General features: G+C 41.2%; 1 protein-coding gene across 2 annotated transcripts in view; it reads left to right on the top strand.

The window, feature by feature from the left end:
* The window catches only part of FBN1 (fibrillin 1), a 145,090-nt gene that overhangs the window by 111,829 nt on the left and 14,321 nt on the right, over window positions 1–18,940 (top strand). For both annotated transcript variants that reach the window (XR_004242873.1, XM_032123291.1), the window contains exons 36-53: window positions 790–912; window positions 1,482–1,604; window positions 2,483–2,647; window positions 3,036–3,104; window positions 3,223–3,348; window positions 4,605–4,727; window positions 4,838–4,996; window positions 5,865–5,936; window positions 8,157–8,282; window positions 9,032–9,154; window positions 11,962–12,087; window positions 12,798–12,914; window positions 13,274–13,402; window positions 13,671–13,790; window positions 14,240–14,365; window positions 16,341–16,490; window positions 17,865–17,930; window positions 18,629–18,745. Coding sequence is in view for 1 of the 2 variants with exons in the window: in XM_032123291.1 (XP_031979182.1) it covers window positions 790–912; window positions 1,482–1,604; window positions 2,483–2,647; window positions 3,036–3,104; window positions 3,223–3,348; window positions 4,605–4,727; window positions 4,838–4,996; window positions 5,865–5,936; window positions 8,157–8,282; window positions 9,032–9,154; window positions 11,962–12,087; window positions 12,798–12,914; window positions 13,274–13,402; window positions 13,671–13,790; window positions 14,240–14,365; window positions 16,341–16,490; window positions 17,865–17,930; window positions 18,629–18,745 (2,160 nt within the window). In the remaining variant the exon portion in view is untranslated. The remainder of the gene's footprint in view (window positions 1–789; window positions 913–1,481; window positions 1,605–2,482; window positions 2,648–3,035; window positions 3,105–3,222; window positions 3,349–4,604; window positions 4,728–4,837; window positions 4,997–5,864; window positions 5,937–8,156; window positions 8,283–9,031; window positions 9,155–11,961; window positions 12,088–12,797; window positions 12,915–13,273; window positions 13,403–13,670; window positions 13,791–14,239; window positions 14,366–16,340; window positions 16,491–17,864; window positions 17,931–18,628; window positions 18,746–18,940) is intronic.

The following is an 18,940-nucleotide window of genomic DNA, read 5'->3' as shown; positions in this document are numbered from 1 at the left end:
AGATTTTTCCCCTTGAAACATGTTCTGTGTATTTTTTAGTAACCTAGCAAATGAAATAATTTGAGAGTGAATTTTTCTTTCAACTGAACCAATATTAGGTTTTGTAATGTTTCATGAAACAATTTACTTTCAAACCTTTTAGCTCAGTTTAAATAGCTTTTAGAGAGGCTAGCTCCTGTTGCTAAAACAGACTTGCCTTCGTGTCTCAGATGTGTACACTAGGTGCAGTATTTTAAGGTCCTTTGTAAACACACACTTTTTTACTGTATCAGATCAGCTGTTCTTGCTGCAGTGCATGTGGCATTCAGTAAACACTGAATCAGACTCAGTGATTTGGAGGAAAGGCACAAAAGTGCCTGCTTGCCAAACTTTAGATCTGTCAAATGGAGAAACCTGAAGATGAAGTTCACCTTTAGGCACAGGCTTTTCCCTTGCTGGTGTCCAGCTTTCTGCAGATGACTGCTGATTTATAATAAACTTCATTTTAATAAGGCACGTCTTCTGCTACGTTTAATATTGCTAATTGTCAGATTAGCCCACTAATAAGGTAGGATGGTTTCTGGCATAGCTTCCAGAGATATTAGAAGGAGCCTTTTTCCCAAAGAATCATTATGGATTAGGTTCCTTAAGCTCCAACATAAATCTTCCATGTTACTTTTTCTTGTCTTACACGGTGTGCAGCAGCTGTTGTCTTCCAGATCCATGCTGCTGAAAATTTTTGCAATTCTCTGTCTATGTGTAAAGAAGATCAGGAAACCTCATATTTTTCCCCTCCTGTTCCTTAATCAGATATTGATGAGTGCTCACTTCCTAACATCTGTGTCTACGGTACTTGTCATAACCTCCCTGGACTCTTCCGATGCGAGTGTGAAGTGGGCTACGAGTTGGACAGAAGTGGTGGTAACTGCACAGGTAAAACTTGGAACAGCATGCTTTTTCATCTTCTGTCAGTGCCACAGTCAGCTCCTTTTCTTTTAAGAAGCTGTACAAATCAAACTGAATATAGGAAAATGCAGACTTCCCTACTGTATAACACAGGATTCTCCATACCTTTTTAATGCTTCTCTTTAACGTTCTTTGTCAACCTCTGATATCCCCTTAAGAAGGGGAGAAACAGATCAGAGAGAACCCCTCTGGCAGAGATGTGCTGTGCCTTGTACAGTACTTCACAATACTGGATGGTAAGCTATGGCCTTGTCTTGTATTTTTCCCTTAAGTAATTTTTTAGTACTTCATGTGAATCTTGTTCATAGACTGATTTTTTTTCAGGAAAAATGCTTTTTTTTTTCTTTTTCCTATGAAATTATGAGTTCATCTCAGACCACTGTTCTTCTGAAACACCTGTTTATTTTTTAGAGCTTTCTGGAGATCAGTATGTCATAACTAACGGATTTGTGATGGTCAGCATATGGTACGTGATATATCAATGGTTTTTAGTGTCCTCGAGTATTTGTTTACCATGTGCTGTTTTTTTCTTGCAGATGTTAATGAATGTGCAGACCCTACAACCTGCATCAGTGGCACCTGTATCAACACTGCTGGTAGCTACACCTGTGAGTGCCCTCCTGATTTCGAGCTGAATCCCACCCGAGTTGGATGCGTTGGTAAGGGACCACTCCTTGTGTCATTTACAAGTGAAGTTCCCCAGAGGGACTGCAAGCCTCACTGCTTAGGAATAAAGTCCCAGATCATGGGAAAGGCCTTGATCAGGCTCTTCAATTCCCACCCCACTGCCCCTGGCTTGGAAGCTGTGCTAGGGCAGCAAGAACATGTCCAGAGCTGATCCAGCATGCCAGCAGTGCCCCGCTGCCAGAACCAACCCCTTGGGGCTTGTTAGAGCTGTCCACAATTTACAGCAGGCAGGAGACAATTTTAAAATTCAACAAACTTAAGCCCACATCCAGCTGGCCCCAAGATGGCAAGCAAATGAAGTTGTGGCATGAAGCCACCCATGCTCTTGGAGCACTGAGTGCACTTGGCTAGGTGCAGCTTCATGACCAATGGAAATGCTCTTGTATTAGGCTCCAACTGCTTAGTAATCCTAATATTTCTTTTGGTTTTGTTTGTTTAAGAGGGTGTAGGGATGCTTCTCAAATTTAAATATGTTTGAAATGCCTAACATTTAGTAGATGCTTTCCTACTTGTAAACCTCGAGTAGAGGAGAAAGCAGTGGATATCTGGAACTGGAAGGATGTACAAATGTGGGGGAAAATGTGAGTGAAAATGAGAAAAAGCTTGACTGAACTGCCCTTGGTCATGATGAATAAATTTCCTACTTTGTGAAAGGTCAAAAAAACCCAAGGAATGGGGCACCAACAACCTACCTAAGTGGGAAATGCTGGGCCCCCCTGGGCAGCGCAACTCACTTGCTTTGGTGTCCTGCAAGAACTGGGAGCCATCTGTAGGTATCCCTCACCCTGAGTGGATGTGCTGTGTTTTGCTCTCTCCTAAGATGTGTTGTCATTATGTGCACTGTGAATAGATACACGATCTGGCAACTGTTACCTGGACATCAAAACGCGGGGAGATAACGGTGGCACCTTCTGCAGCAATGAGATTGGAGTGGGTGTTTCCAAGGCCTCCTGTTGCTGCTCCCTGGGCAAAGCCTGGGGAGTTCCCTGTGAGCACTGCCCACTGGTGAACACAAGTAAGTCTGCTCTTCCTGGCTTCAGCACACCAATGTGTTTGTTGGGTTTTTGCCTAATTTAGCCAGGTAGCTCAAATACTGGTGTGCATTTATTGTGGACATGCAGAGGACAGGCTTCCACTGGTCTTAACCAAAAACTTTATTGGTCTTTGAGAAAGATTATTTAGTCAGAATATTATTATCACTTCTGAGCAAGTTTGCTATTACACCAAAAACTACATTATGAAATGGAATAGCAGATGGTGTAACAGAGTAAACCTAATGTCTCCAGCTGGTTAGTTTGTAACTTTACATTTAAATTATCTGTAATAATCTGATCCGTTTTCAAAAACAATTGTTCTGAAAATGTTTCTACTATCATGTGCTCCTAAATTTGTTTTGTCTTCAGCTGAGTATAAGGTTCTTTGCCCTGGAGGGGAAGGATTCCGACCAAACCCTATTACAGTTATATTGGAAGGTAATGTTTGCAATTTCCTATATTTACATGTCTGAAATTGTGAAACTCTATAGTGAATTTTGGGTTGTTTTTTTTCATAGAAAACATTAATGAAATGTTTATGGGTTTGTTTGGACAGATATTGATGAATGTCAAGAACTGCCTGGACTTTGCCAAGGAGGAAAATGCATTAATACATTTGGTAGCTTCCAGTGTCAGTGTCCATCAGGGTACTACTTGAATGAAGAGACTCGAGTGTGTGATGGTATGGAGCTTTCACTTAACTAGTCTTCTGCTTTATTCTTTGAAAATAGTGACAGATCACTGTGCAGAGAATTAATCTTCCTTGAAAAGGAGCATAACCAGACTAAGCAGTGTAAAGCTTTAGGGTGGGAAAATTGAGCAAGTTGAAGTCTTGCATTGAGAGTGTGACAATTCCTTTTTGACTATGTTGAAATATATGCAAATTTTGTTTAAAATGATATTTTGAGCAAAACCAGAAAACTGTACAATTTTTTCTATAAGTAAAGCAAATTTGCTAACTGGCTATAAAAAAATAGCTGTTTGTTAATGGGCAGTGATTAAGCAGTCAGATAAAAGAACAAACTTTCCCCATGAATCTGGTGGGCTGATGTGTCCATGTATTTTTCCACTGCTTTTTTTACTCCTGCTGATCTAGTGGCCAACTGAAAATATTGGTTGTACTGCAAAACATTTTCCTTTCCATAGCACAGTCAGTAGTACGTGTCCCATGACGTGCCCCTCTCAGGGTGTACTGGATATAAAACCTTAAGTAACCCATCAAGTTCTAAAATTTCTTCAGGCTGTCTTCAGTCTTCCAGATTGTTAATAATGTTAATGTAGTGCCTATGATGTGCAAAACGCTGCAGAAATACAAAACATTCAGGCCCTAAATTAAGGCTGAACCAAAGTGCTTCATCCATATTGCGCTTACGTAGCTCACCAGAGGCTGAGTGGTGTGTCAAAGATACTCTAAAATTGTAAGGCTGGGGAAATATTTTCTAACTTTTGGGAACTGAGGTGTTTTGGGGATGGTGTGTTTGGTTTTGGTTAGATTTTTTCAAACAAAACTTACTCTCTTGATCAAGTAAATATGACATCTTGTGTTGGGAAAGTTGCTCACTTTCCCCAGTCAGGCAATGCTCAGTGGGAACTCCACAGGGAACTGCTTTGGTTCTTTTCCAGATACAAGAATCCAGAATGGAGGAGATCCTCAAATACTATTTTTGTGCAACAGGTGCAAAAGCCAAGTTGCTGTTTCTGAGCTACACAGATGTATCAGAGTTCCACCTTTGCATCACAGCCAGGCTTTCCATGGCCGCCTGTGCTGCCGCTTCCTTCTCTGTGGCTTTGCTCCACCATGACCTTCCTCAGAGCCCCTTCAGCTCTTCTCCACCAGTACCTTCCTACCTCAGGCGTTACCGAAACATTTTTGTTCTCAGAAGCACAATAAGAAAGCTTCTGTGGCCACTCACTCACTGCCTGTTTGTTCTCTCCTAGATGTGAATGAGTGTGAGACACCTGGCATTTGTGGGCCAGGCACATGTTACAATACTGTTGGGAACTACACCTGCATCTGTCCTCCTGATTACATGCAAGTCAATGGAGGAAACAACTGCATGGGTATGTGCTGGGATTTCTTTAAAGCTTTATCTCTGTGCTTTGGGCCAGGGAGATCATCTTCCCTAAGAGTTGCCTACTGCATTGGCCTGAGGTTTTCTTCATTTTCACAGATATGAGAAGAAGTCTGTGTTACAGAAATTACTATGCTGACAATCAAACCTGTGATGGTGAGCTGCTCTTCAATATGACCAAGAAAATGTGCTGCTGTTCCTACAACATTGGGCGTGCATGGAATAAGCCTTGTGAACAGTGTCCTATCCCGAGCACAGGTACATTTTTGCATTGCAAAGCTGTCTGAAGGCCTTGGTAACATCGTAATTACTATTAGTGAGTGTAACACCATTAGAGATGTCTTTTTCTGCTCTTGTTTGTCTAAAATGAAGGGAATAGTTGTTTCTTTGTCCTGGTGATGATCAGCCCTAGTCACAATGAGGGCATGTGTTGAGTGGTTTGTGTCCATGCTGCTGGGTTGTGCCTCCCCTGTGCCAGTTTCACTGTCTCAGAGACTTCATGGTCTATATTGATTAATCCATCTCTTTGCAAGTGCTTGTTGATCCAGTGTTGAGGTGCTGACCAAGATTTTATTGGTACTGCTCCAACAAATACGGAGTCTGGTCTGCTCTGCCTCAATTGCTGTTTGCCATGAAGGGCCTTCGTGGCAGCCATGGGCTTAGAGAGATACCTTGGAGTGCTCTGAGAACGATCTGTGTTGAGCAGCTAAATGTAAAATGTAGGAGTTTCTCTGCTAGCTGTGTGGGCATACATGACTCTTCCGCAGTGGATAAGACTGCAGGACATCCCACTCTGGTTTGAGGTGGTCTGCTTCAAGAGCAGCTTTCTAGACACTTGATTAATTTCCAACTTGTAGTTCAGGTTTTTAGAGACAGATCTGAAGTTGTGTGCAAACACTGTAGTGCACAGGGATAGATATAAGCAGAGCAAAATAAGCATGTGAGCCCAACTGGATGAGAACCCAAGTGAGCTCACATGGTGAGTTTGGGAAAGGGGCTGCCTACCTCTGCGTGCCCTGCAGGTGCTCAAAGAGTAGAAGAATTTTCTCAGCCAGAGGATATGATGAATTTTAGACTGTTGATCAATTCCAAATGCTTTAATCACTGCTTTCTTTTCCTGTTGCAGATGAATTCTCCACACTGTGCGGAAGTCAAAGGCCTGGCTTCTTCATTGACATTTATACAGGATTACCAGTTGGTGAGCTCTAATTTATGTTTTGAACTAAATTCCATGCTACCTCTGCCCAGGGAAGAGGGGAGATTTGTTTTCCCAGTTTTTGTTTTCATGGGAGGAATAACAATTAAACAGTGTAATGGAGTTCAACCCTCTGTTTAAGTCCAACTTAAGTGCAAACTTTCTGCCTGGCTGCTCCTAGCTGGCAGCAGTGATAGTTGCTGCTTGTAATCAAGGCGACGCACAGCTCCAAAGAAACTGTAATCTGTCCTACATGAGCAGGGCACAGATACTGGGAATGAGAGGCCTGGGAGTAAGGCCAACCAGCATTTGGTCTGAGAGGAACTGGGAGTCCTTCCTTCAAACTAAACCAAGATTTAGTCTGACATTTCACATCAGTGCCCCTGGGTATTGGTTTGACACAAAAATCCTTTTTTCTGCTCAGCTGGAATATTTCTCACATATGTTATTGTGTGTTACATTTGAATCGTGAGTAACAAATTGCAAAACAAAAAGAGGGAGAGAATGAGGAATTCTAGGACAAGGAATTGAGTAAATCCCTAAAGGGACTCCCTTTTGTTTTTATTCACACTAAAATGCAAATGAAAAGCAGATAATGTACCCTGTAACAAACAGAGATGGCATATAGGCAGTAATCAGATGCGTTAGCATGAAGCTGTTGCTGTGATGCAGTGTTTAGCTAGTTAGATGGAAATATTCCAGTAAAGTGGGGAATGTAATTTTTAAAGAGTTTCCAGAAATGTACAATATTTATTATTTACAAGGTCATTTCTTGGAAGCAAAGTTTCCCCTTCTGGCTATTAGCATTAGTCCAAATTATTACCGAGCTGATTGGGCCCCTCATCAGCATCAGCAGGGAGCCCTTGGGTCTTGCTGACACGCACAGGTAAAAGCTGCAGTGCGGTGTTTGCGTGTGTGCAGGGGTGTTGCAGGCTGCTCTGTCTGTGCTGCCACAGCAGGGAGCTGTGCAGTTCAGGAGCCAGTGGAAACAGCAGGGCTGTCCCACAGAGCCCACCAGTACATCCCAGTGCATGCAGGCCTGTGCTGAGACTGAGGCACACACAGCTTCTCACAGCTGTGCAAATCACAGCTCTCCCTGCTGCTTTGGGATCAAGGCTGTAGCACTCAGGCTGCTGCTTTGCATAGGGGTTACTCATGTCCCTTACACCTGCAGGCACAGGATCAAAGGAGAGCCCTTTCTGCAGGGGCAGTGCTCTGTGTACCTCTAATATTTGCTTGCAGTCCAATGATGTTACTCTCTGTTTGGGTTAAAGTTCTGTATAGTTGCTCCAGGTGTTTGTTTCAGAAACAGAAATAGTTCTATTTTTACTCATCCTGTGTGTCAGAGGACTCAAAATTACAGAATCTAATGTAGAAAATTAAGGGTTGGATCCAGCAGCAAAAAACCCCCCAAAAAATGAACAAAGCCACAACATTATCTGATGGAAACTCCTGTTAGCTGATCATTTCCCACCATATTCTATGTCTGGGTACCTCAGTGCATATGGCAATGTTTACTAAAGGCAGAGGCTTTGGAGGAGTCTCTGAACTCTCTCATGTCAGAATATTAAGATGTGTAAGGACCCAATAGGCAAGACATATAATTGTAATAGCAGCTGGGTTTTTTTCTGCCAAAATCAGTTACTTAACTGGGGTGTATATAAAGCACTGGCAAGCCCTGGCTGCCTGGCTTAATCAATCTAATTAATGGCATGTTGGCAGCACTTCAGATGTTACCTGTCATTGGCACTTTGAAACTGTTACATAAAACCTTGAAAGTCTTTTCAGATTAACAAGGGTAAAACAGTGCAAAACTAATTCTGGTAAGTGTTTGCATTCAGTCATGCTCTCCTGTATTAAACTGAAGACAGTTCCGTTCTCTCTCTGGCTCTTTCCAGTGACTCCACTGTAGCTCTTGGGAAGGTGATGAGATTCATCAGGGCTGTGGGTGGGAGACATGAGGAAAGATGTGATGCCCTGTGCGTTTGTCTGTAGCAGGATATACCTGTAGTACAGTGAAGAGTCAGAACCTGAGAAAGCGGGAAATGCCTATGTTTGCACGGTTTGGAATGACTCACTCACTGTTCAGTTGGGAACATTCTGATGCTTGCATTGTGTGTTTGATAATTATCTTAAAGGGTAAATGCATAAGGACATACTCTGCAGCAGAAGATTCCATGAAGTGCTCAATATAAGTATTAAAAAAAAAAATTATTCTTGCAGATATTGATGAATGCAGAGAGATTCCTGGAGTGTGTGAAAATGGGATCTGTATAAACATGGTTGGCAGCTTCCGATGCGAGTGTCCTGTGGGTTTCTTCTACAATGACAAGCTCCTGATCTGTGAAGGTAGAGTGCTCCTCTCATTCAGAGAAATGGTGTTTCACAAGCTGGCAACTCAGACACTGCCGAGTCAGAGCCCTGCTAGGCATCCTTAATGAGGGGAGAATACTGGTATCAGTGTAATATCTGTGTTAATTCAGACATTTTGAATTCTTTTGCATAGAAAATACCACATTTTCTGTCAGACATCTAAGGCCTTGAAGGCACATGAGTCAGCAGTCATGGGAAGAAACATTTTTTTTCACATTTGACACTGAAGCCAAGAAAAAAACCGTACTCTTGAGTCAGATCATGAGCACTTTTTTTTTAATTCCAAAGTACTTTTTTCTAATGGAACAAGTATTTTTGTAAAAAATATAAACAGATGTGTTTTTTATTTCCAGTTTAAACATTCCCTAACGTTGTATTAGTCACTGTAATGGAGAAACTGAAGATAGCATATGAATTGCTGTCATTCTCTGGTGTGAATTATGACTGCTGACAACACGGATGCTGCAGGCAAGGCATTGAGAGCTTTGAGTAAAAGCATCTTCTGTATGCTGCTTCTAAGTGAAACCCAGTTACATTTTTAGGGAGATAAAGTTCTCCTTTTGCAGCAGCTGAAGTAAGGAAAATTGGTCCAAATTTTTTACCTAAAGCTTTGCAGTGGTGTTTACATTGAAAGCTACTAATACCTGTATGCTAAAAAATGTGGTTTTGACATCTTTCCACTGCCAGCTTACTATAAAAATCAAATTCCTCTCTTGTCTTGACAGATATTGATGAGTGCCAGAACGGACCAGTTTGCCAGCAAAACGCAGAGTGTGTGAACACAGCTGGGAGCTACCGCTGTGACTGCAAACCTGGCTACAGGTTCACGTCCACGGGGCGCTGCACTGGTGAGTGCCTGCGGGGGCTGCACGCACGAGGGGGTTTTAAAAGGGCCTGAGAAAACATCTCTCCTCTCCAGAAAGTTGGTGTTTCAGGAGATGATCTCAACTTCAAGAACTCTTTTCTTAAAGTCTTTTAGGGCATCCCATAAACATGAAGGCAATTCTAGGCCCATCCCATGGATGTGTAAGTGGGAGTTAAAAACCTAAGTAGGTGTTTGTCTTTCACTTTATCCCACCAAATACAAGCATTTTTCTTTAGCCCTTGTCATGTCTAGGAAGGGAAGACCATTTGATTCACTACCTTTCTGTATTTTCTGATTTTCATTATGATTTTCTTTATGTGTTTTAGCAATTTATTTTCCACTTGTATTTTTACAAGTAATTCACTGCTTCCTGCTGGAGTTTCTGCTGATAAGGTAGACTTACCTGCTTGCCTGTATGCAGTAACTAACTTGAAAAGCTTATTGTTGAATTTCCTAACTTTTATACAGATTTAAACAGGCCCCATAACATTATTTTTAAATACTCACTGAGTGGGACTGCAGTTTTTTAATCTATTTACTTTTTCTTATAATATCTTAGTCCAGAGAGGCATTCATGTTATCTTGCTTACTTGAAGAATTGGTGAGATTTTGAAAACTGCAGTGGGTCAAGCTGCTGTAAATATTATATACTATATACATTTCTGAACAACGTAAGAATTACAATGGAAGTTGGTAACATTTTCCTTGGGTTTTTGCTTCTGAGTACTTGAGTTTTAGGAAGTGCACTTTTCCCCGCAGTGCAGTTTTTCATTGTTTCATGTGACCCTTGAGGGAAAAGGGTGTAGGGGAAATCAGAACACTACTATGAGAACTAAAACTTTGCTTTGTTAAGCTATGCAGTGGCACATGTAAATATTCAATATGTTCCTAATGTAATTGTTGTTAAGGGTTCATTGCAGCAGTACAGGAAGAGCAAGGGAAGGTTCTGATATGGGTTACAATTCCAGAGATGAATTGGCACAAACAGTAATACTTCCCTGTATTTTGCTCTTACTTTATATTTGGTGAAAATAAAGTTACACAATTAGAGTAAAAATAAAAGTGGTTGATAAAGTATGTGATCCAGCAAAGGAAGGAAATTCCCAACCACTCTGCTGGGAGCAGAGAGTGGTAAGCACCTTGCGCTATTGGATCAGCCGTGCTACTGCGTGGAAAACGATCACAGCTGAGTAGTTTATGTGCTGTTGAATCAAACCTGATTCATCACAGCCACAGTACTAGGAGCACTGCATTTATCTTACCTTCAAGATAGCTCTCTATTGTGGTAAAATAAATAATTTTTCTTATAAACTAGTTTTTGGCATCACTATTCATTTGCCCACAAAGCACCAGAGAGTCATAGGTTTTCCTTTGTCTCTGCTCTCCTGAGCTGTGAAGATTGGGAGTTCTTAAGGCAGCATTGGCTTTCCTTCTGCCTTCTTCAGACTGTAATTAGCAGCGGTGTCATCAATAACATTGGGAGAGCTTGGTCCTCAGTGCACACCCATCCAGAGTTACTCGTGGCCCCATGTGCTGTGCAGAGATCCTGGGGATGGGGCTGTCAGGATTGTGCATGTGCTGGTTGTCCCTGTGCTAAGCACAGTGCAGGAGAGAGGCAGGAAAACCAGATTTAGTACATAAAGTCCTTTGCAATTAGGAACAACTTGACTCTTACTTTTGCAACAACCTGGGGACGGTTTGCTGAGAAACTGCATCTGCTCAGCTTAGATTGCATATAAAAGAAAATTACTGAACACTAGAGCCTAATCAATTTTAATAAAAGCTCATGGCAGCACCTGAGTTCTAATACTTTGGAGCTGCAGTATAGGAAGGAAGGAAGCATATTGAATCAAATCAGCTCTTGGTGCTGGTGAGGTCAACAGAAACACCTCATTTGAGTCATGTTTCTGATTTGTTGTGGAAAAAACTATGCCAGAGAGCAAACATTCTGTTTGTTAACATTTTATTTCATTTACTATTGATAGAATCCTGGGTTCTGCTTGAAAGCATTTGTAACAAGAGTAGCAGGAAGCAGTTGCCTGTTGAACAAGTGTAAGAGATGCCCTGCTATTGTAAGGCAGCAATCACATGCTGGCAGGAGAGCTTGCCCCCTTCTGTGCAGAATTATACAAAATATTCCTGACTCCATATAGCAGTTACCCTTTTTGCTGTTTGAGCTCTGTCCAGTTTATAGAATCACCACATTTCATGGATGCTGCAACACATGTATGTGTACCTGTTTTATCTCTGCATGATGAGTTGATAAATCCACAGTGCCTTTTATCTCCCTGTAAGCCTGGTGAGAAAAGTGTGGTGTTCATCCCCCCCATCTCTCTCCATGAGTTGATCATACAATTTGTGCTACAATCAAATGTGGTTAAATGCAAGTAGGTGCTTTCATGAGAAGAATGCAAACTGTAATTCATGTGCCTTTTTCATACCTCTTGCAGTCAATATAGAGCCCTCAGACTCAGACCCTTTCCAATCTCATGCCATTAATTCTGCTTTTCAAAGCCATGGTGATATGATTTCCCTCCAGCAAGAATTGAGTTGGCTAAATATCATTTTTATGCTAAATTTTGTTCAGGTCCATTCATACTGGAAGAGGTCATTTACATGCAACTAAGCTCCTTTTCTGGGATTTACTTGGTAATGTTTTTGTCATTAATAAATTAAAAATACTATTTTAAGTCCTGCCATGCACTGGGTACTGTCTTGGTTGCTGCTAATGCATCTTTCCAGCCTTGTAGTTTAGAAGCCTTAACTTTCACTGCACCTCTTTGCTTTCAGATCGGAATGAATGTCAAGAAATTCCCAATATCTGCAGCCATGGGCAGTGTATCGACACTGTTGGAAGTTTCTACTGCATTTGTCACAACGGATTCAAAACCAACGATGACAGGACAATGTGTATAGGCAAGTATATCAAATTAACCTGAACTTAGGCTTCCAGTAAGGTAGTTACTAAGTCTGTCCTCTCTGTAATAAGGAGTTGCATTACAATAACTGACATTGTGAGCCATTTACCACCAAAGGTGCAAAACTGGCCATTAGAGATGATAAAAAGCTGATACTGAATGAAAACCATCTCATCAGAGTGAACCTTTAAAATTACATAGCCTGTCTAATGAACTGCTAATGCTTTCATTTTTGAGAAAATTATTTCATTCTTCTTAGAATTTTCTGGAGCATCTTGTTGCATTTATTCCTTTAGGCAAGGAATTTAGTAGATTACTATTGCAATGCAGCAGTTGTATACGGCCTACTTGGTAATAGAGGGAATGAAGGGTAGATTTCTTGCCAGAAAAGCACCTTTTTCAGAAACAGTCATCTTCATTAACAAGGGAATTTTGTATTTAACCCATTCACAGCTGTCAGCTGTGTGTTGTATGAACAAATTGAGATTTCAGAATGCTTCCAATTAACGATAGCTTAGACTTACTTTGGGAAGGCTGATACAGGAGCCACAGTAAAGTAAATGATTGTTGGACGCTTGATTATTTTTGTTGATGTTAATATCAAGTGTGTAAACCTATGTAAAATTTTCTTTTTGGGAGACAGGACAATCTTTTTGCCTTCTATTCTGTCTGTTGGCAGTGGATTATTTCTCCTCTGTTCCTCTGTAGATATTAATGAGTGTGAGAGAGACGCCTGTGGCAACGGAACCTGCAGGAACACCATTGGCTCCTTCAACTGCCGCTGCAACCTGGGCTTCATCCTCTCGCACAACAACGACTGCATAGGTGAGGGGTGCTGAGAGCAGGCACGTGTTCCTGAGACTTGCTACTTCTAATAAAAGTACCATAACTACCATCTTCTCTTTTGCATGATCTGTGTGATTAAAGACAAAACCCTGTTTCTTCAGTCTCTTTGATTACGCATTGCTCACTTTCCTAGAGCCACTTGAATGTTGGCACAAGATACAGGAACATTTGGGTTTTACTCCTGCTCTGACAATTGTATAACATAGTCATTTCCCCTCACTTTTGAAATGGGATTGTGTTATCAGTTACTTTGTTGATATGGTGGAAGCAGAAAACTCACCTACCCAGTTTCCATTGTTGCTGATGTTTCTGACATCTTTCAATGTTGTTTTTCTTAGACGTGGACGAGTGTGCAAGTGGAAACGGAATGCTCTGCAGAAATGGTCAGTGTGTGAACACCATTGGGTCCTTCCAGTGTCTCTGCAATGATGGCTATGAGGTAGCTCTGGATGGAAGGACTTGTGTTGGTGAGTGCTTTCTTCTAGGGTTGAAAAAAAGCGCAGCAAACCTTGAGCAGATATGCTTAGTGAAGCAGTAGGCTCAGAGAACTGTCACACTGCCATCATCGTACCTAGCAGAAGAAAACAATGACAAGAGCACAGGAAGATGACTCCTCTCCTGCTCATGAGAAGTTCCACCTTCCGTTTGATGGAATCAAAATTAAAGCAGCCTCAGTCAGAGGTTTATTGAGATAACAGCAATTACCTCAAATAAATTGTCTTTCTTTTCTTCTAGATATCAATGAGTGTGCACTGGAGCCTGGAAAATGCTCACCAGGCACATGTCAGAACTTGGATGGCTCGTTCAGATGCATCTGTCCTCCTGGATACATCCTGCAGAATGACAAATGTGAAGGTATGTACAGAACAATCCTTCTCTCTCTCTTTCTTAGCTGCTCACAATTGTTACCTATTTCCCTTGCATTTAAATGTGAGTAATGTTTAGTCTTTTGTGGCAGCCTACACTTCTGAACTGTAGCCACTAGTAAGTCTCTCACTTCCTAGAAAAGGTCTCACCAACATTTGTTTGAACCAGAACTACTTGCTCTGAACCCTAGAAAAATATAATCCCAGGCTATTTCCCTGATGGTACATTGGTGAAGTTTGCCCACTGCCTGAGGATTTGAAAACTAACTCTGGATTTTGCACTTGGATTACTGCTTCCTCCTTCTGGTTTTTTTTGTTGGGCTTTTTTGTTTGTCAAATATGATAGATAGCAGTGATGATGTAAAATTGCACTTTATGTAGTATAGCTGCCAGTGTAAACATTATTATTTCTCATCTCTTTAATGACTTTTCTTGCAGACATTGATGAGTGTGTGGAACAGCCAGAAATTTGTGCCCTGGGGACATGCAGCAACACTCCAGGCAGTTTCAAGTGTCTGTGTCCAGAAGGCTTTGTATTATCTTCCACAGGAAGGCGATGCCAAGGTAAGTTCATTCCTATTTTCTGGCATTTCAAAATTTGTTTGCTGTTTCATAAAAGTCTTAGTAGCGAGCTGTTTCTAATACAGCAAGAAGACTCTGGACTCAAACAGTGTTTTTCATAGGGAAAACATGATAATTCTGTGGCTGGGGCCAGGTTCTGTCTTGCCCTAACATCTGTTTGTCATTAAACAGAACATTGCAATAAAAGGGGCGAAGATAATGTTAAATGCACAGGTTACACAAAGAAATTATGTTGTCCTGAAATCCTTTCTTGCCCCCCTGGAAGAAATATTGGGGCTACCTGGACTCTTTGTAGACAGCAACATGACACAGAGATGGAGCACAAACACGGGCAGGAGACTAAAGGCAGCGTTTCCAGTTTTAAGGCTGTCCTTAGCACTTACAATACTCACCATAACACTTGTTATGTGCTGATCCTCTCTGCAAACGTGTGGGTGGAAAAAAAGATTGTTGGCAAAAATTTGCAAGCAATGTTGTGAGGACAAATAGCACCCATCTGCTTAGGGAAGTCTGAAGTGTCTTTTGGCTTCTAGATTACTGCATACACAGTTCAGAGCTGAAACATGGGCACTAACACACAGATCAGATGCTAAAAGCTGAACATCTAGTAATAAAAAGCCACAGGTTGGTTTATTTTGTGTATAATGAACAAGCACAACAAATTAGGGAGTGAGTTACTTTAAAGGCTTTGGAAGTGATTAAATAGATACAGCATTAAATGTCCTATACACTGTGCACAGTGGGAACCACTGATGAGTAAGATCTTTATAAGGACCTCTACAGTTTTGCTTGGCATAGAACAGTGAAGCTTGTTGACACCATAGCAAGTTCTTCACTTCACAGTAGGCTAAATGAAATTGTGGTTTTGGTAAAAATGAATCCAACCTGCAGTAAACATTAATCCAAATCTCCAAACCACCATGCAGTTTGGCACAGTTACTTCACTCAATATCAAGAAAGCATGTTTTAGCTGTGTTTATGTAGCTTGTATAAATGAAGTTTCTTCAATCTCAGGGTGTTCTTTTCTTCAGGTAAGAAGAAGAAAAATCACAAAAACCCACCAAGAAAAAAATAATGAAAAAGAATGCAGCCCAATCTTCTGCTTTTTAAACACAGGCCACTGTTCCACACAATGTCAGAGGAAAATGCACACTTGTGTATGAATTTCAAAAAGGGCTTCTCTCCATGCCTTAAAGAGGACTGTTCTTTTTTCAAGTATCTCAGGCCAAAGAAAGTTTTGTTTAAAACTTCCCGTTACCTAGGACTTTGTTAAAATCTGGACATTGCCCAGCATTGATGCTGCAGCTGGCAAACTGGATGAGCAGCTGCTTCCATAACTGCCCTGCTGCTGTCCCCCTGCCAGCACAGAGAGCTGTCAGCTCCCAGCCTGCTGGATGCCTGTGGTCTGTGATCTCAGCTCTGTCCAGCATCCTGGTTACCCAGCTTCAGGAAATGAAATGTAGTGCCACAGGGAGAGTTTGCTTTGTTTGTGTGTACCTCTGGAAGAATGAGGAAGGAAAGGGCTGTTGAAAATTGCCTCTCATTTTAGCACTACATAATATTGTCATTGCAAGCTGATGAAAATCTCTTGACTCGAGTGATTCTTACTAGTAATAGAATATAAATTCATGAGGCAACATTCAGTTTTTTCAAAGAGGAATGAGGATAAGAGGACAGTACAGCTCTTCGATTTCTGCTGGACCAAAGAGAAAAACCCTTGCTTTTTCATGACTGAAGTAGGAAACTATCCCATAGCTTTTCTTTACTGAGGTACAGAGCTTCCCTCCTTACTCAAATCTTCCACAGTCAGAGACAACGATGGTTCCTATTAACAGAGCTAGATGGAAGTTGGGTGTTTTGGTGGGGGGTATCGTGTAATTATGCAGTTGACACCTCTGTGTGAAAATTGTGCCAAAGTGACCCTAACTGCTCATAACAAGTTTTTTCCCCTATGCAGACCTGAGAGTGAGCTACTGCTTTACCAAGTTTGAAGACGGAAAATGTTCTGTGCCGAAGTCCCGAAACCACTCCAAACAAGAGTGTTGCTGTGCCTTAAAGGGGCAGGGATGGGGAGATCCCTGTGAGCTCTGCCCAGAAGAAGCAGATGGTGGGTTATTGACTAGCTTACCATACTGCCTCTCTGAACTGAAAGGAGATTGGAGATTCTTATTAGATGGAATTCTGAAAAAAATAATTTTCTAAAGGTGTTTAACCCTAGTAATTGTCATTGGTCTGTGTAAAGTAGAGGCCATTGCAGTCTCAAAACCATGTCCCTTGGATAGTCAGATATCAAATATATTCCTTTTTTGCTTATAGATTTGTTACAGTGATTACGGGCTGGGTATCTTGCTGTGGAGGTATCACATACAGACAGTGTACAGAGAGCAGCAAGTAGGTCCTTGATAGGCTCGGAGTGGCAAGTCCTGCAAGACACAAATGGAATTCTTCTAATTGTAAATAGGTATAGTAAGAGGTGCCATAAACATGAAATCTAATTGAAATAAAACCCCAAACAGTTAAACTAGATCTGCACCTGAATATTGATACTAAGAAAATGTAAGTTTTCAATCTTATCAATGTGAATGACTTGCAGAAATAGCAGGGAATAACAAAATGCAGGCCTTGAAGGAAAGCCTCCCTGGACTGTTGCTAAAGAAACACTTTCCTTTGTTAGTATCCTTTTTAAGACTGAGTAAGTTGACATCAAGCAACTCAACAGGCCTCTGTAGCATCGTGGGGCAGTTGGCTGAACGGACTTTAATTCATGCTGACAAATGCGGTTAACAGCATTACTGGTTTCAGCAATACATGATTGCAGTTCATTTCATTCATTAGTCATCTAGATGTTTTGCAGAAAATCCTCACAAAAGGCGAGGTCAGAAAAGAATTAGAAGTACCAGTTGCACTATTCCTCCTAGGCCTATTGCCTGTGCGTGTTTCATTCTGCTGACGTGGACCATGTGAACTGAAGTCAGTTGAAAAGCACAGCATATGTTGCAGCATTTCCTTGAAGTGTCAGCACATGCATTTTTCACAGTCCAAACTCTCTCAAAGGATATCAAGGCCCTTCTTCTCATCTTCTAAAGAAGAAGTAGCTTTAAGATAGCCAGGTCTGGATTAAATCATGCCTTCTTCAGCAAATGTAGGAAATTTTTCTTTTACAACAGAAAAAACGCAGCCACTACTATTGATACTTCTAAAGCAGAAATGCTGCATTAGTTTGTTTCTTAAGGAAGTTAAATACTGCTAATTGTTCACAGGATCTTACATATGTGCCTGGAGGAGATTGGATGAAATGTAAAGCAAACATGCAGATTTTGCATGAATATAAAATTATAAGTCTATACATGTGCATGCTTTTTTTTTGGACCTGAACATGAGGAGGATGAACTGGTAGCAGTGGTTATGTGTAGCTTGTGAGGAATTCTGATTGCCAAGATAGAATTTAACATATGGTTTGATTTTTATGGTTTTTTTACAGAGGCATTCAGACAGATTTGTCCATTTGGAATTGGCATCCTTGTTGGACCTGGTGACGCAAGACTGGGTAAGTGCCTGAACTGCACTGTGCCATTTTTGCATCAGTGTCCCTTTTCCACCCATAAGCCATTCTCCCTTTCAACTGAGAATAACACCTCTGCAACTATTTCCACATGAATTGTGGAAACTTCTATACCTTTTTCTTTCCCCAATTTTTCATACTGATTTCAAATTCAAGCTTGAATATCTCAAATATCAGAAATTAAACTTCTTTTAGAGCTAGGAAACTTATGTAGGCTCTAGAGACTGGATCTAATGTCACGTAGCATACTTGTCTTTTCTTCTACAATATGTGTAGCCTGTTTACAGTAAATGGTTTTAATCCTCCAGAAGTGCAAACCACAGTTTCCCAGATCCCTTCAGTACATTCTGTTCTCTCCCAAGACAAACAGCACTTCAGCCTTATTGGCAAAAGTTTGCATTTAAGGAGCACTGGATGACTACTGCTTTTCATATCTGCTGCTCTCCCTGTAGCCCCAGTCAGAGAGGTTTATATCTGACATTTAGAATCAGTTTCTTTTCTGCATTCTGAAAGCTGGCCTGCAAAACAAATTCTGTGCCCTAATCCTAGTGTGTCAGAATTTAAGTATTAGTACTTTTTGTGATCTCAGGAATGTTTCTTGCCAGAACACTTGTTCTTTGAGAGAAGTCTAAAAGCACATGAAGCCAGTTGCACTTACTGTGTTGTTTGTATTTCTGGTTAAGATGTGGATGAGTGCCTTGATCCTGATAACTGTAAATTTGGGCAGTGTATCAACACAGATGGGTCTTTCCGCTGTGAATGTCCATATGGTTACATCCTACAAGGAACAGAATGTGTGGGTAAGTACGGCTGTTCCAGCTGCCATTGTCAAGATTTTCCTGAGTTGCTAGGTATGGCATTAAGGAGCAGTGGGGTTGTTTTATTGTAACATCATGGAGTCTCCATGCCTGCTGGAGGGCAGGGTCTGAGCAATCTGCTCCAAGCTGATCCTGCTCTGGCTGAGTGTTTGACCCAGATAACCTCTAGCAATCCCA

This window comes from Corvus moneduloides, chromosome 13 (assembly GCF_009650955.1).
Source record: "Corvus moneduloides isolate bCorMon1 chromosome 13, bCorMon1.pri, whole genome shotgun sequence".
Classification (NCBI taxonomy): Eukaryota; Metazoa; Chordata; class Aves; order Passeriformes; family Corvidae; genus Corvus; species Corvus moneduloides.
This window is presented reverse-complemented; position numbering and strand designations above follow the sequence as displayed.